General features: G+C 42.5%; 1 protein-coding gene across 2 annotated transcripts; it reads left to right on the top strand.

Annotated features, from left to right (window-relative positions):
* Positions 1–13,424: 13,424 nt before the first annotated feature.
* SNRNP35 (small nuclear ribonucleoprotein 35kDa (U11/U12)) lies at positions 13,425–17,583 on the top strand. Of its 2 annotated transcripts, XM_010841291.1 has the most exons (3): positions 13,425–13,917; positions 16,225–16,371; positions 16,716–17,583. In XM_010841291.1, the coding sequence occupies exon 3, from the start codon at positions 16,719–16,721 to the stop codon at positions 17,454–17,456; it is 738 nt and encodes a 245-aa protein (XP_010839593.1). In that variant the 5' UTR covers positions 13,425–13,917; positions 16,225–16,371; positions 16,716–16,718; the 3' UTR covers positions 17,457–17,583. The 2 variants fall into 2 exon arrangements, with proteins under 2 accessions (XP_010839593.1, XP_010839592.1); XM_010841290.1 differs by lacking the exon at positions 16,225–16,371.
* Positions 17,584–18,476: the final 893 nt, after the last annotated feature.

Raw genomic sequence — 18,476 nt, 5'->3', positions numbered from 1 at the left:
ACTGAGGAAGGCTTTCTTATCTCTCCTTGCTATTCTTTGGAACTCCGCATTCAAATGGGTATATCTTTCCTTTTCTCCTTTGTCTTTAGCTTCTCTTCTTTTCACAGCTAATTGTAAGGCCTCCTCAGACAACCATTTTGCCTTTTTTGCATTTTCTTTTCTTGGGGATGGTCTTGATCACTGCCTCTTGCACAATGTCACGAACATCTGTCCATAGTTCTTCAGGCATTCTCTCTATCAGATCTAATCCCTTGAATCTCTCACTTTCACTGTATAATCGTGAGGGATTTGATTTAGATCATACCTGAATGGTTTAGTGGTTTTCCCTACTTTCTTCAATTTGAGTCTGAATTTGGCAATAAGGAGTTCATGATCTGAGCCACAGCCGGCTCCCAGTCTTGTTTTTGCTGACTGTATAGAGCTTCTCCGTCTTTGGCTGCAAAGAATATAATCAATCTGATTTCAGTGTCGACCATCTGGTGATGTCCATGTGTAGAGTCTTCTCTTGTGTTGTTGGAAGAGGGTGTTTGCTATGACCAGTGTGTTCTCTTGGCAGAACTCTATTAGCCTTTGCCCTGCTTCATTGTGTACTCCAATGCCAAATTTGCCTGTTACAACAGGTATTTCTTGACTTCTTATTTTGCATTCCTGTCCCTTATAATGAAAAGGACATCTTTTTTGGGTATTAGTTCTAGAAGGTCTTGTAGGCCTTCATAGAACTGTTCAGCTTCAGCTTCTTCAGCATTACTGGTCGGGGCATAGATTTGGATTACTGTGATAGTGAATGGTTTGCCTTGGAAATGAACAGAGATCAGTCTGTCATTTTTGAAATTGCATCCAAGTACCGCATTTCGGACTCTTTTGTTGACTATGATGGCTACTCCATTTCTTCTAAGGGATTCCTGACTGCAGTAGTAGATATAATGGTCATCTGAGTTAAATTCACCCTTTCCAGTCCATTTCAGTTCACTGATTCCTAGAATGTCGACGTTCACTCTTGCCATGTCCTGTTGATCACTTCCAATTTGCCTTGATTCATGGACCTAACATTCCAGGTTCCTATCCTCTTTACAGCAATATTGCTCTTTACAGCATTGGACTTTATTTCCATCACCAGTCCCATCCACAACTGGGTGTTGTTTTTGCTTTAGCTCCGTCTCTTCATCCTTTCTGGAGTTATTTCTCCACTGATCTCAAGTAGCATATTGGGTACCTACCGACCTAGGGAGCTCATCTTCCAGTGTCCTATCTTTTCGCCTTTTCATACTGCTCATCGGGTTCTCAAGGCAAGAATACTGAAGTGGTTTGCCATTCCCTTCTCCAGTGGACCACTTTTTGTCGGATGAAATGGAATCATTTGTCAGATACAATGGAATATTATTCATTCATAAAAAGGAATGGGGGAATAGAATAGATGGTCCAGAAAGGAACCCTTGCATATATGATCAAATTATTTTCAACCAGGGTGCCAAGAACATTCATTGGGGAAAGGACAGTCTTTTCAACAAATGGTATTGGCAAAATAGGATATCCACATGCAAAAGTGTGAAGTATCTTCCCTTACACCCTATACAAAAATTAACTCAAAATGGATCAAAGACCTAACCTATAAAACTCTAGGAAGAAAACGTAGTGAAAAAGCTTTATGTCAAAGGATTTGGCAATGATTTCTTAAAAGACACAGGCAACAAAAGAAAAAATAGATAAATCGGATTACATTGATGAAATAAAATTCACATTTTAAGGCGGGACAAGAAAATGTAAACACAAAATCTCCCTCTATCCATTTGGGTCTCCTCCTTCCCTCATATGCAAGGTGTATTTGCATTATACATTAACCAGACCTCCTCAAAGGTGCGAATGCCTGCTTGACTGCAAAGATCAGTTTTTTTCCCCTTTCTTCTGATGCTAGCAATGTAACTTTTCTGTGTGTTTTTTTGGCCTGACTGCGTGGCATGCAGAATTTTAGTTCTCCAACCAGGGATCGAATCCTGGTCCCTTGCCGTGGAATCAAACAGTCCAAACCACTGGACAACAGGGAATTCCAGTAACTTCTTGAAAGATTGGCATTCCTTTCTCTGGCAGTCCAATGGTTAAGACCTGTGCTTAAACTGAGGTCAACTGGTTTACCATATCCTGGTTGGGGAACTAAGATTCTACAGGAATGGCTCCCCCGAACCCTGACCCTGGGCCAAATAGTGTTTTTTGCAAACTCTGTAGGGCTGTAGGGAGTCATGGTGACTTGCTGCCTGCATACTTGGACTAGATATCTTTTTAGTATGTCATTTTGATGTAAGATTCTTTGTCCCCAAAATGTGTATAATGTGCTTTCTAATGGGCAGAACAGTTCTCAGGACTTCCAAGAGTCTGTCTCTTGGGTTATAATTCTTAGTTTGACTTGAATAAAATTCTTTTTTCTTCTTAACTTGATTGTTAATTGAATTTTTGTTGCCAACATCAACATTTAAAACTTGTGCATCAAGGACTACAATTAGGGACTTCCTTGGTGCTCTGGTGGCTGAGACTCCATGCTCCCAATTCAGGGGACTCAGGTTTGATCTCTGGTCAAGGAACTAAATCCCACATGCCACAGCTAAAAAAAAGAAAAATATCCCACATTCCCCAGTGAAGATCAAAGATCCTGAGTATCTCAACTAAAACCAGGCACAGCCAAATAAATAAATAGTTTTTAAAAATCTGTGCAGAGCCTGGATGAGAGGGGAATTTGGGAGAGAATAGATACATGTAAATGTATGGCTGGGTCACCTTGCTGTGCGCCTGAAACTATCACAACATTGTTAATCAGCTATTGTTGCTGTTGAGTTGCTAAGTCTGTCCGACTCTTTTGTGACTCCATGGACTCCTCTGTCCTGCCAGGCTCCTCTGTCCATGGGATTTCTCAAGCAAGAATACTGGAGTGGGTTGCCATTTCCTTCTCCAGGGGATCTTCCCAAGGGATTGCACCTACATCTCCTGCATTGGCAGACAATTCTTTACCACTGAGTCACCAGAGAAGCTATACTCCAATATGAAATTAAAGGTTTATATTTTTAAAAATCTGTGCAGAATATAGTTAACATAGCAGGCCCAAGAATGCTATCATTTGAAAATACTTCTTGCAAGGTTGGCCTTGGCTAGGATCTGGGAACTTGAATGTGCAGAGGGTTCCCACCACCCCAACTGGTAAGAATGCCTTAACCATATGTGCAAACAAAATACGGCTTATGATGAATGTGCTAGGCAGGTGGTACCTGCAGGACCAGGTGCAAGAAAAACCTTTGGCACGGAGTCTCTGACGCTTCCTTCATAGACAATATTTCACGCATGTCACAACTCATTACTTGGAAATTATTCTAAGTCAAAAAGCCAGTCACAAAAGACCTTGTGTTGTCTGATTCCATTTACATGAAAAGTCCAGAATAGGCAAATCCATAGAGACAGAAAGTAGATGAGTGATTCTCTAAGGCGGGGGAGGTATGGGGTTTCTTTCTAGGGTGATGACTCTGTGCATAGATTAAAAATCACTGAATTTCACACTTTGGGAAAATTGTATGGTATGTAAATTACATTTTGTTGAAGCTGCTATGAAAAAATTAAAAAATAATGGGCAAAGGACTTGAGTAGACATTTCTCCAAAGATATAGAAGTAGCCAATAAGCACAGGAAAAGATGCTCAATATGGCTAATCACTAATTTCATTACAACCACAATGAGGTATCTCCTCACACCCATTAGGTTGGCAATTTTTTTTTTAAGGTAGAAACTAACAAGTCTTGGCGAGGATGGGGTAGAAACTGGAACTCCTGTGCATTGTTGATGGGAATGTAAAATGGCATAGCCTCTATGGGAAACAATATGGTTGCTCCTCAAAAAATAAAAAATGGAATTATCATATGATCCAGCAATTCTGGGTACATATCCAGAAGAATTGAAAGCAGCATTTCTAAGAGATATTTGCACACCCATGGTCCCAACAGCATTATTCACAATAGCTGAAAGGTGGAAGTAACCCAAATGTCCATCCATAGATGAATGGATAAACAAAATGTATACACACAGAATGAAATATTAATCAACCTTAAAAAGGAAGGAAATTCTGACACATGCCACAACATCGATGAACCTTGAGAACTTTATGCTAAGTGAAATAAGCCAGTCACCAAAATATCAGTACCATATGATTTCATTTATATGAGATATCTTGTGTACAAATTCATAGACAGAGAAAGTAGAATGGTAGTTGTCAGGGGCGGTGGGGAGCAGGGAGTGAAGCCTGGTCGTTTAGTAAGTATGAAGTTTCAGTTCTGCAAAGTGAAAAAGTTTTAGAGTTTGGTTGTGCAATGTGAATGTACTTACTACTACTGAACTGTACACTTAAAAACAGTTAAGATGGTAAAATAAGTTTTTTCTGGTGAAGTACGCACTCACCATAGGACATGTACGCACTGCCATATTTATTTATTTTTGGCTGCGCTTGGTCTTTATTGCTGCATTCGGGCTTTCTCTAGCTGTGAAGCGTGGGCTCTAGGTGCACGGGCTTCAGTAGTCGCAGCACACAGGCTCAGGAGTTGTGACTACTGCTACTTATGGATTTCAGTAGTTATAAGAGGGTTTCCGTAGTTACGGCACAGGGGCTTTAACTGTGCGTTTCAGTAGGTATGGTATAGGGGCTCATTAGTTAACGACGTGCAGACCCTAGAGTGTGCCTGCTTCAGTAGTTGTGGTGTGGGGCTACTCTGAATCTTCCCGGATCAGGGATCAAACCTGTGTCTCCTGCATGGGCAGGCTGATTCTGATCCCCTGTGCCATCAGGGAAGTCCCAGGTTTGGTTTGGTTTTAATTCATGATAACTCTCTGGGGAAACTCTCTGAGGTGATGAAGATGTGCCACGTCTTGATCTTGGTGGAAATCACATGAGTATATGCAGAGGTGAAATGTTAGGGGACTGTATGCCTAACCTTGTGTATTTCCTTTGGGTAATTTATATCTCCGTAAAGAGCTGGTGAGGAGGAAAAGGATGAATCACTGACAGATGCTACAATGTGGATGAATCTTGAAAACATCTTACTGAGTGAAAGAAGGCAGCCACAAAGCCATACATACCTCTTGTATGATTCCATGTATAGGAAATGTGCGCAACAGCAAACGCGGTTTAGAAGTCGACGAGAGCTGGAGCCGGCGCGGGTGGGAGTGGGGTGGGGGGAGGGGGATGAGGAGTGACTGCTAATGTGGACAGAGCTTCTTTCCAGGGTGATGAAAATGTTCTAAAATTAGACAGTGGTGATGGTTGTACAACTCTGTGAATATACTAAAACCCACAGAACATCATTCTTGGAACGTAGACTTCTCAGAACAATGCTATCAGAAAGAACTAAATACGGCTACCTTTCTTTCTTTCTTACCTTTAGAATTCGCAGCCACCAGTGCTGGTATGAATCTCTTCTCCGCCACTGTCCTTTTCAAAGTTTCTTCTGCCTTGAAACTTCTCTAGAAATTCATCCTCTGAGGTGCCATATCTTCCCTCCTTTGCTACACGGTGAAACCTAGTAAATGACGCTTTTACAATGCCAAAATGTCTTCCAGTGAGTACTTAGGCTTTAGATATTATTTTTAAAAGATTCTTTTGTTCATTCATTTAACCATTTATTTACTGAGCACCTACTATGTGCCAAGACTGTAGTGCAGTCATCAAGAGGGCTGTGAAGTTAAGTAGTCTTCAACTTGAACCTCACAGTTGTTATTTGCTGGTACGTAAGTTAGATGCCCTAATCGCTCCAAATCCCCATTTCCTACAGTCAACATGGAAAAATAAAAGTAATTCCCCCAAACTTGGTGTGAGGATTAGATGAGATAAGGTGCTGACAAGTGCCTCATCCAATGTCTAGCATACCAGAAGCATCAGTGGATCTTAGCTCTTATTATTATAAAGTATTAATGATCTTAACTCTTGGATCCCTCATAGAATTGGAACCATCTGTTAGTAGATAATCATGACCCCCCTCTCCATTGGGAAATTATGAAAACAATTCTGAGTTACAGCTGTAACTGTATTTACAAAAATCAGGGACTTCCCTAGTGGTCCCTTGGCTAAGACTCCATGCTCCCAGTGCAGGGGGCCAGGGCTCAATCCCTGCTCAAGGAACTAAATCCCACATGCTGCAGCTAAGAGAGTTCTTATGCTGCAACAAAGATTGAAGATGCATCAAATAAGACCTGAAGCAATGAAATACATTTTTTTAAAAATTCAACTGAGTAAACTTGAAGAACTCAATGGCTTTATTTGATGAGTCATGAATTAGCATCCTATCTAGCAAATAGAAAATAGTTTCAGAGTAGCTGTACAAAATAGAAGATTTTTAAAGGCAGAAAGAGGGGATAAGACCAGAAAGTCATGAACAAAATAAAGGATTATTTTTGGTAAGGCTACCTTCCTTTAGGGGAAAGGTGGGAAATCTATCAAGCAGAGTACTAGAGATGATCAGGAAATTCCAGCCTGATTGGTTTAAAGTCCCACCTCTTGGAGAAGCTGAAACTGAAATGAGATATTAAAGTTTTTATTTCTGCCATGGGACTTAGCACAAGTGATTCCATTTGGGGCCTGTTTCTTTTTAAGCCAGCGGAGGTTCTTAAAGCGTGCGTCGTGTGCTTCAGGGACCAGCAGCATCAGCGTCACCTGGAAACTTTTGAGAAATGCAAATTCTTGAACCACTGAATCAGAAACATTGATGTGGGCCCCAGCAATCTGTGTTTTACCAAGTCCTCTAGGTAATTCTGGTGCACAGTGTGTGTGTGTGTTAGTCGCTCAGTCATGTCTGACTCTTTGCAACCCCATGGACTGTAGTGGGCCAGGCTCCTCTGTCCATGAGACTCTCCAGGCCAGATTTACTGGAGAGAGTAGCCATTCCCATCTCCAGGGGGTCTTCCCAACCCGGGGATCAAACCTGGATCCCCCACATTGCAGGCAGATTCTTTACCAACTGAGCCACCAGGGAAGCAAGGATTACTATTATTATAAACTATTTTTATCTCCAAAATGTGAAGTACAAGAAACTCCCTAAGTTCATGTTTGGGAACAAGATATGAATTGGGTCATTAACATACAGAGACTGTCTACAACAAAGCTTTTCAAAAAGTCCCAATGATGTATCACGATACAAAGTTTTAAAAATAATTTCAAAAACACTCATCCCCTGAGATGCACTTTCTTCCCCCTCTGCCTTTAAGCAGAAACCAAACTGACTGCAAAAAGGCGCGAAAGTAAGGTCATGCCCTATGCATGGTGAGAGGAAAAAGTGATGTGGGAATCAGAAGTAGTGGGTGGGTCACGTTTTATAAAAATGGAACCATAAGTTTCTGGGGGTTAATTCCACCCATAGGAAATATCTAGTGGTCCTATTTTGGTACATCAAGCAGCGTAAATCTCATGCTCTTCTGATTACCTGCAGCATCACTAACTTCCTGAGTGGCTCATTCAGTATGTCTTTCTTCCTGTTCTCTAAATTATGTTCAGGTCTTAAATCCTGCATAGAAACAGCAAGGATTTGAGAGATTTCCCAGTTTGGCTTAAATGCCTGTAGTTCTGGGTCAGTGACTTCATCTCTCTGAGGCAAAGTTCTTTAGAAAAGAATTTGGTTGAAGGAAGGGTGGTGCCCGGAGCACTTGTTTTCAGTTGGTGTTTGCAGAACACTTTTTTTTTTTTTAACTTAGGTGAAATGTTTATTCAGGGTGGTGAGTGGAGGATGGGGGGTGTGGGGAGGAATGCAGTTGGGTGGGTACGGGAAACATTAAAGGAGACTAAATCTTCCAACCTACTCTCCAGGGCAGCTCTTGTTCCACCCTGGAAGGCAACAATACACTCCACAAGGAGCTGTTGAAAGAATGAAGTGAACTTAGCTCAGTGCCTAGCAGGGGATGCTAAATGTTTGCTTTAAGATAGTATGCGTGTGATGGTGATCATGTTGAAATGTACATGAATAGCAAATATAATACTGTACACGAAGAACTAACATAGTGTTGTAGGTCAGTTATACTTCAAAAACAAACAGGAACCTCCTTGGTGGTCCAGTGGCTAAGACCCGAGCTTCCAATGCAGTGGGCCCGGGTTTGATCCCCAGAGAACTCAGTCCCACATGCTGCAGCTATGAGTTTGCATGCTGCAACTAAAGACCTCGCACGCCACAACTAAGACCAGGCGCAGCCAAATCAGTATAGAAAATTAAATAATAAATATTTAAAAAACAAACTCATAGAAAAAGAGATCGGGCTTACGGTTACCAGAGGTGAGGAATCAGGATGGGCGAATTGAATGGAAGCAGTCAAAATGCACATATTTCCACTTATTATTAATTAAGATAAATTAGTACTAGGGGTGCCTGTTATATCTGAAGGTTATTAAGAGAGTAATTCCTAGGAATTCTCATCACCAGGAAAAATGTTTTTTCTGATTCTATTTTGTATCCATATGAGATGATGAATGTTCACTAAACTTACTGTGATAATCATTTCATGATAGACATAAATCAGATCATTATGCTATACACCTTGAACTTATATAGTGCTGTGGGTCAGTTATCTCAGTAAAACTGGAAAAAAAACACCTTCCATTAGTGTGAAACTTATATAGAAATCTCTAGTACGGTAGTTCTTGTTGTCCCCCAGATCTTCAGCTTGGTTGATAAAGCATTTTACTGTATAATTATCTTGTATATAATTGCATTTTAATCATATTTTTAAAATTTGACAGTCATGGAGATAACCTTTCAGATTACCCTCCAAGAGGCCATCAAGCATATGAAAAGATGAGCTCAGTATGAATTGCAGGGGGCACAGGTTTGATCCTTGTTTGGGGAAATGAGATCCCTCATGTTGCACAGCCCTCCTCGAAACCTCCCCCAAAAAGATGCTTGACATCATAAGGAAATGCAAATAAAAACTACAAGGAAATATCACCTTGCATCTATGAGAATGGCTATTATTTAAAAATACACACTCACACAAAAAGTAGAAAATAACAAGTGTTGGCCAGGACGTGGAGAAATTGGAACTCTTGGACTAGTGGGAACATAAAATGGTGCAACCACTGTAGAAAACAGTATGGAAGTTCCTGAGAAAACTAAAAACATTTAGAATAACCTTCTGATCCAGTCATTCCACTTCAGGGTGTGAGCAGGTGCTCAGTCATGTCTGATTCTTTGTGACCCCATGGACTGTAGCCCATCAGGCTCCTCGGTCCATGGGATTCTCCAGGCAAGAATACTGGAGTGGGTTGCTATTTCCTACTCCAGGGCATCTTCCCTACGCAGGGATTAAACCTGACTCTCTTGAGTCTCCTACATTGGCAGGCAGATTCTTTACCACCACGCCACCTAGTATACAGCCTAATTAGAGAGAGAGAGAAAACTGACCCCAAAGACTTAAAATATGTTTGTTAAAGCAAACATTTCAGCTGGTTTTCCTTCTTTGAAGAGTTAGTAGAAATGTGTCAAAGGAATAGTACTAAGGAGCTAAAGGGGCTCCTTTCCTCTCCTCCTCACAATTAAGTCAGGTCAAGAGATTTGTATTCAAAAGGATAAGACAATATCATTTCAGAGACAACTTTCTAAGAACCTAAAAGAGAAAATCTTTATTAGCACTCTAACAAACAACCCCACCGGCATGTCACCTCCGGTCAGTTCCCTTTGAGTTGTGATGCTTGATTGTTTTCACCTTTGCGTCTAATGACTGCTGTGCCTTAGAGTACCAGCGACACGCGGATCTGTGCTAACAGCTTACTCTACGAAATGCACTTCACCTCGTAGGAACAGACATGCACCAAAACTTGGGTCATCATTTAAGTGAACAAATTCACTCCCAACATTTAAAAGCTCAATTCCATTTACCCACTCCTTAAAAACAGTTAACATTAACTTTCCTCCTACCATTTATTCCTATGGCATAGGTGATTTGAAAGGATAGAAAAGTACATATTCCAAAAGAATTGAAAGCAGAATAGAAGAAATATTTGTACAACCACGTTGCACATGTGTGCGTAAGTCGCTCAGTTGTGTCCGACTCTTTGTGAACCCATGGACTGTAGCCTGCCAGGCTCCTCTGTCCATGGGGATTCTCCAAGCAAGAATACTGGAGTGGGTTGTCATGCCCTCCTCCAGGGATCTTCCTGACCCAGGGACCATACCTGCTTGTCTCCTGTGTTGGCAGGCAGGTTCTTCACCCCCAGCACCACCTGGGAAGCCCATTCATGTTGTATGTGGCAGCACTGTTCACAAGAGCCAAGAAGTCTAAGCAACCTAAGAGTCCATCACCAGCTAAATGGATAGAAAAAATGTCATCTATCCATACTGTGGGATGTTAATCAGCCTTAAAAAGGAGGGAATTATGAAAACATTGATGAACCTCAGGAACATTAAGTGAAATAAACTGGTCATGAAAGAATACTTTATGATTCCACTTACATGAGGTACTTAATAGTCAGAATCATAGAGACAGAAAGTAGAATAGCGGTTGCCAGGGGCTGGAAGGAAGGGGAATAGAGAGTAATTGTTTATTGGGAACAGAACTCCAGTCTTGCAAGATGAAAAAGTTTTGGAGATTGGTTGCACAACACTGTAAATATACTTAACACTACTGAACACACTTAGAAATGATTAAGACAGTACATTTAATATTTTTAAAAAATTATTTTATTTCCCTGCATCAGATCTTAGTTGCAGTATGTGGCATCTAATACCCTGACCAAACATTGAACCTGGGCCTCCTGCGTTGGGAACAGTCTTAGCCACTGGACCACCAGGGAAATCCCCATCACATCCTTTTAAAGGTTCGTATTAGTGACTTATACTGTTGATGCTGACCTCAATCAGCTGGCTTCGGCAGTTTTTGTCAGGTTTCTCCACTGTAGAGTTACTCCCCTTTCTCTCTTTTCCATATTGCAGTCTTTGGACAAAAGTCACTATGCCCCACCCAGACTTAAGAAATGGGCACTTTGGCTCCACGGTATTGAGAGAGGAGTTGTCTAGAGACACAATTTGGGGTTCTGCATGGGAGATGTGTTTCTTCTACTCAGTTTATTTAACCATTTATTTATATCAGTATAGACTCATAGATACTTGTTTTATATTTTGGGTTCTACTATAACATTGTTTTGTTGCTGGAATTGTTCCTCTTTGGCTGTTGGGAGCTCTACTGTGTCCCTTCGATGTCCTTATCAGTGGGTCTCTTGGTTTATTTTCAGCACTTCTTTACTTTCTGGTATTACCAGTTCCTCCAAGTTCATCTTGTGTATTTCTTGCCCCAGTCCTAGAACCAGCCATTTTTCCAAGGTGCTCTGATTCCTTTTATTGGAAGACATTAAAAACCAAGATCTGGGTGCTGCTGCTGCTGCTGCTAAGTCCCTTCAGTCGTGTCCGACTCTGTGCGACCCCATAGACGGCAGCCCACCAGGCTCCCCCATCCCTGGGATTCTCCAGGCAAGAACACTGGAGTGGGTTGCCATTTCCTTCTCCAATCTGGGTGCTAGGTTGTGTCAATTGCTACTGGAGTGCAAACCTATACTTAAAACTTTTTATTGTGTTAAAACATACATAAAATTTACCATTTTAACTATCTCTGAGTGGACAGTGCAATGGCATTAAGTACATTCACAATGTTCTTTAAGAATCACCATCCATTCCCAGAACTTTTTCATCAGCCCAAACTGAACCTTTGTATTTATAAAACAGCTCCCCTTCCTCCAACCATCAGCCCCTGGTAATGACCATTCTACTTTCTGTCTCTATGAACTTGACTATTCTCAGTCAGTCAGTCAGTTCAGTCGCTCAGTCATGTCCGACTCTTTATGACCCCATGAGCCTCAGCGCGCCAGGCCTCCCTGTCCATCACCAACTCCCGGAGTTTACCCAAACTCACGTCCATTGAGTCGGTGATGTCATTCAACCATCTCATCCTCTGCCGACCCCTTCTCCTCCTGCCCTCAATCTTTCCCAGCATCAGGGTCTTTTCAAACGAGTCAGGTCTTCGCATCAGGTGGCCAAAGTATTAGAGTTTCAGCTTCAACATCAGTCCTTCCAATGAACACCCAGGACTGATCTCCTTTAGGATGGAGTGGTTGGATCTCCTTGCAGTCCAAGGGACGGTCACTCATATAAATGGAATCATAAAATATTTGTTCTTTTGTGTCTGGCTTATTTTACTAACCATCTTCCAGGTTCATCCAAAGTTGCAATTATCAGAATTTCCTTCCTATTTAACAGTATTCCATTGCATGTATATAACACACACACTTTTAAATATGAAATTTTAAACTATAGATGCTGCTCATTTTTTCCTAGCAGCTTGCCCTTCACCCCAAATTTAATTTTCCTTCCTCAAAATATAGAAGTAATATATCACTATCTTAATGTATTCAGTTCCTGAGTTTGGATGGGAGTTCAAATAGCATGAGTACAAAAACCACATTATCTGAATCTACCCGATTCTTGAGTTTTGGATAACACCAGAAGTTCAAAACCTAAGGAATGCTTGCTGTTGTTTAGTCGCTATGTCTGACTTTTTTGCAAACCCATGGACTATAGCCTGCCAGGTCCTCTATCCATGGGGTTTCCCAAACAAGAATACCAGAGTGTGTTGCCATTTCCTTCTCCAAATACTGCTCATTAAAAAAAAAAAAAAAGCAACTAAAAAAAAAAGCCTTAACGGAATTGTTACAATATTGTTTCTGCTTTGTTTTGGCCATGAGGCACCTGAGATCTTAGCTCCCTGACCAGGGACAGAAACGCATCCCTGCACTGAAAGGTGAAGTCTTAACCACTGGACTGCCAGGAGCCTGCCCTGATGATTTTTTTTTTTTTAACTCAATATATTACTATAATGAAAGCTATAGACATTCAGGGCCTATGCTTCACCTACATAATAAAGATTCAAAAAATACTAAGTAACAGTAATACATCCGTATTTGTTGGTGATTGGCTTACCTTCTAGGAATAAGACTGGAATCAAAATGAGATCAGCTGTTAGCAGGTATGACCCACTTGTAAGAATTAAAGAGTGGTTGAAGAAATCACGAGACATTCATCAAGAAAAGCACAACTGTATCAAGACATTTCAAGTTGTACCGCAAGTCGTAGTCTACCCGAATATATTATTAACCTAACAAACAAAAAACCTATACTCTGAACTACACATCTATCGGTTCTATACAAATTTACGGATTGCAAGGCCCTCCCTTCCCCCTCCCGCCCCCAGGTTTTAAATCTAGTCTTCTTAACCGTAAAGGCAGGAGTCCTAAAGAACCGTTTGGGAACTTGAAAAAAAAAAAAAAATAATGCAAATTTTCAGAGATCCTTCAATTCATAGATCGCTACGAGCGCCAGGGAAAGGCATTTAAACCAGCTCCCAAGAGATTCTTAAAGTCTCCAAACTCATTTTCTTTTTAAAACTTAAAATTTATTTAATTGGAGGATAACTGCTTTACAATACTGTTAGAAAAACTCTGGCAAAAAATATGTACAACGTTTCCTTGGACACGCATTTTCTGAGCGGGGGAAAAAACCGCAACATGAATCGAATTCTCAAAGTGTGTCCAAGAACTAAAACTCCCTGCGCGGAAACGTCTCCTCGTACGGAAATTCAGCGGCTTTCAGTCAACTAGCTGCACTTTCGTTAGTTGTTCAATTCAGCATTTTTTAATCTTCATGAAAAATTTTAGAAAAGCGGAAATTTCACTCTCTTCGGAGACGATACGCCTTTGATGCTCAATGCCTGTGATTAAATTTCCTACAATAAAAGGAAAGACGGAAATACGGCCTGTGACGAATCTGCTGCTTCAGATGTTAAGGTCCGGTCGGTCTAAGAAGAAGAATCTTCCGTCGCGACGAGCTCGGGGCAGGCCTCGGTGGGAAAGGAAGACCGAGCTTTGCTGAGGTGAGAGGGAGCGGCCAGGTGGAGTAGGGCCCACCCTGGCGAGAAGGACGAGGGGAATCTGCCTGGATCGTGTGTCGGCTCGAGCGTGGGCCGCCATGTTGAAACCGGGCAAGGCGGTGGCGGGGAACCTCTTGGGGTTGTGTTGCGGGGAGCGGGGGCGATAGCTGGGTTAGTCTTTCCTCCTGTGCGCACCCAAATGAGGAGCTGGTGGAGGTAGCCTCCAGGGCCGGCGGCTGCAGTAGTGACTGGAAACATAAGCCTTTTCACCGAAACTTCCGCCTTAGCGCCCAGGTCCCCACTACGCATGCTCTGACGGCTCAGTGACCCAGCCTTCAAGGTTTCCCACCTGGTGGGAACCGCGGGTAGTTTCGTTCTGCAGATTCAACCTGGGGAGGCGTTCGTTGTTTATTTGCTTCTTTAAGAATAGATTTTACTTGCATAATAATTTGTAATTATAAAGCGTTTTCAAAGACACTACCTTATCTCATCTTCATATAAAACGCGGTGAAGAGGCATTTAGCAGCATTTAACAAATGATTTAAATTTTGCCCAAGAAGGCACTAGGTCTTAAACCTGGGTTTTCTGACTCCCAATCCAGAGCTTTTTCAGTTTGCACACTTCTGTTTTTAATGGCTAATTGCCCAACCCACCTCCACCTCGCACGACTCATCCCCATTCCCGTTTATGAAGTAATGACTGAGAATTGAAAAAGCCAGAGAGAGTCTAAAAATTTGTAGGAAATCTCAACGTAATGTTACAACGGAGGAAACACACCTAGAAAGATAAATGAGAACCCGTGAAGTCCGCTGTTCGCTTGGTATTTAGTATTGATAGGAGCATGCAGATGAGGGAGAAAACAAAATTCATCTTTTGTACCTTTGTAATTCTCTCCAGATTTTAATTTGAAGAATTCTTACAGCTTTGAACAGGAGCTCTGACTGTGTACCATAATGTCAGGTTCATTTGGTGGATCTTTGCAACCTTTTCCTGTGAAATGGGGACGGGTTTCCTTCTCACTTGATTGGAGTCGCCGTCAGCCTTCAACACCCAGACCTAGCCTGCTTTTTCCTATCCCTGTTTCAAGCTTTATATTTTACGATAGCCACCTAAGGAAATAGTTAAGAGCTCAAGCTCTGGGATCAAAAAAGCCCTTGGTCCTAACTCCACAGGTGAGCTACTTCTGTGATTTGGGACAAAAGACACCTTTTTGCATTTCACTTTCCACATCTGAAATGGCAATAGAATTACATGTGTCCTGTTATTGTTGAGAGGTGAAGGGAGATAAGTGCTTAGCACAGTGCCTGACGCCTCCTAAGTGTTCTATACAAGATAACTATGATTATTAGGGTGTTTTTGTTGTGTGTGTGTGTTTTTTTTCCCTCTGCAACCTTGTGATGGAGGCAGGAAGTAAGATTAGAATTTTAAGAATTTTAGGGCCATTTAGAGAATACCAGAGCAGAGATCAATGAAACAAGGCAAGGATGGGACTTCCTGGTGGTCCAGTGGTTTAAGACTGCTTCCTTTTCAGGGGGTGCAGCTTCAATCTGTCCTTGGGGAACTAAGATCTTGCATGCCAGGAGGCAAAAAAACACAAACAAACAAACAAAAAAAGATAGCCAATGAAGATCACCAGATATATTCAAAACAGCCCTGATTTTTAACTAACATATTTCAGCATTGGCTCTAAAGCTTCACAGAGGTGGTCACATTATTAGCAGGATCTGATTTATTCCAGCAGATTCACATAAGTCAGTTATCATGTGTCAGACTTAACCTTACCTACACTCTTTAAAAAAAAAAAAGAGAGAGATCTTGTATCAGAATGAATGGATGACTATGTGCTTGCTGGACTCAAATTACCATTGCAGTCAATACTCAACCCCTAAAGCATAAATGGATTATCAGCTAGGGAACTGAGAAGAAACCCCATCTTCCTTTTGAACTGAAGAGCCTGAGGCTGGGTCACTGTTATTTTGACTTTGCTACCTGTTTACTGCATTCAGAGCACCATTTTTCCTTATGGCTTTTTTTTTTTTAAGTCTTTATCCTTTAGTAATAATGGACACTGAGATATTTACAGATGAATGATGTAATATCTTGAATTAGGTTCAGAATAATCTGGGAGGGAGATGTGAGTGGGGGGCACAGATTAAATAAGATGGGTCAGGTGTGGGTCATAGTTGGAGCCAGGTAAGAAATTCATGGAGGGTTATGCCATTGTTTATGTTAGTATGTGTTTGAAATTCTTGGTAGTCAGAGGTTTTTGTTTTCTTTTTAAAAAATTATTATTGGCCACTCTGCTTACAGGGAGGATCTTAGTTCCCCGACCAGGGATTGAACCCCTGCCCTGGCAGTCCTAACCACTGGACCACATGTAAAGAGTTTCTTAAAACCCCCTTTTCCATAGAAGTTCCCAGGCTGGTTTTCCTAGGACTGTTTTAAAGTTTCTGAAAGGTAAGCCTGGATTTTGATTCTGGATTTTGATCCATATTGCCACATTAAAAGAGTTTGTACATGCCCTACTATGGCTAAGCTGGATAATAAATGTATGCCTCAGACCTCAGCATGTTGTCTTCCCTGGAGCGGGGGTGGGGAGGTGGGTGAGAGCACCCTGGAGGCCCACTGCCCAGCTGTGACCCTGTCTCCCCTACTTTCTAACTAGGAGGCCTCAGCCTTTGCTTCCTTTCCTGTTGCAATAAGGGATTTAAAATAGTATCCGTTTAATGGGGTTGTTGGAGGACTGAAGGCAGAGCTCTTAGTAGGTGCTACATAAACTTGCTTGCTGTGCCCCTCCTTAGAACATGAATGATTGGATGCCCATTGCCAAGGAGTATGACCCGCTTAAAGCTGGCAGCATTGATGGCACTGACGAAGACCCACACGATCGCGCTGTCTGGAGGGCGATGCTGGCACGATACACCCCCAACAAAGGCGTCACAGGGGACCCCCTCCTCACCCTGTTTGTGGCGAGACTAAACCTGCAGACCAAAGAGGAGAAGTTAAAGGAAGTGTTTTCCCGCTACGGGGACATCCGGCGGCTTCGGCTAGTGAGGGACTTGGTCACAGGCTTTTCGAAGGGCTACGCCTTCATCGAATACAAAGACGAGCGTTCTCTGCTCAAAGCTTACCGGGATGCTGACGGCCTGGTCATTGACCAGCACGAAATATTTGTGGACTATGAGCTGGAGAGGACTCTCAAAGGGTGGATTCCTCGGCGACTCGGAGGAGGTCTGGGTGGGAAGAAGGAATCTGGGCAGCTGAGATTTGGGGGGCGAGATCGGCCTTTTCGCAAACCCATTAACCTGCCAGTTGTGAAAAATGACCAGTTCCGAGAGGGGAAGAGGGAGAGGAGGGAGCGGTCTCGGTCCCGAGAAAGACACTGGGACTCCAGGATGAGGGACCACCATGACAGGGGTCGGGAAAAAAGGTGGCAGGAGAGAGAACCAGCCAGGGCATGGCCAGAAGGTGACTGGGAGAGAGAGAGGGACTTCAGAGATGACAGGGTCAAGGGGAGGGAGAAGAGGGACAGAAGCAAGTAGACCATCCCTCCCCTTCTTCCTCCCCAAACCCAAAGGAAAGTGCAGGACCAGTAAGAGTGCAGGGATACCGCATTGCTTGTGTACAGAGTCTAAGTCCAGTGGTTGAATAAAACTTACTGATGAAAACGAAAACAGAACAAAACCTTTCCGATGATAATGGGGTTGAGTTAAGTTTTCTTTTGACTCTGGAACCCAGTTTCAAGCTGAACACACTGATATTGTATGAATTTTCTCTTCTTCATCTTACGAGTGTGTGTGTTAGTTGCTCAGTCATGTCCGACTGAGGTTTGCAACCCCATGGACTGTAGCCTGCCAGGCTCCTCTGTCCATGGGATTTTCCAGGCAAGAATACCAGAGTGGGTTGCCATTTCCTCCTGCAGGGGATCGTCCCAACACAGGGATCGGACTTGGATCTTCTGCGTTGCAGGCTGATTCTTTACCATTTGAGCCACCAGGGAAGCCCCTCTTCATCTTACAGTTTTTTCAGTTTTTATTATTTTTAAAAATCTTTTGCCATACCTCATGGTATGTGGAATATTGGTTACCAGCCAGGGAACCCGGGTCCCCTGTATTGCCAGCATGGAATCTTAATCACTGGACTACCCTGTTTTTGTTTTTGGGCTTATGGGCAGCTTGCAGGGATCTTAATTCCCTGACCAGGGATTGAACCCGGGGGCCCTCAGCAGTGAGAGTGCAGAGTTATCTCTAGGGCATTCCCTTCATCTTACAGTTTTCAGTTTAGTTCAGTCGCTCAGTCGTGTCCGACTCTTTGTGACCCCATGGATCGAAGCACGCCAGGCCTCCCTGTCCATCACCAACTCCCAGAGTTTACCCAAACTCGTGTCCATCAAGTTGGTGATGCCATCCAGCCATCTCATCCTCTGTCATCCCCTTCTCCTGCCCCCAAACCCTCCCAGCATCAGGGTCTTTTCCAATGAGTCAACTCTTCGCATCAGGTGGCCAAAGTATTGGAGTTTCAGCTTCAACATCAGTCCTTCCAATGAGCACCCAGGACTCATC

The sequence above is a fragment of the Bison bison genome, unplaced genomic scaffold, assembly GCF_000754665.1.
Source record: "Bison bison bison isolate TAMUID 2011002044 unplaced genomic scaffold, Bison_UMD1.0 scf7180017864160, whole genome shotgun sequence".
In the NCBI taxonomy this organism is placed as follows: domain Eukaryota; kingdom Metazoa; phylum Chordata; class Mammalia; order Artiodactyla; family Bovidae; genus Bison; species Bison bison.
This window is presented reverse-complemented; position numbering and strand designations above follow the sequence as displayed.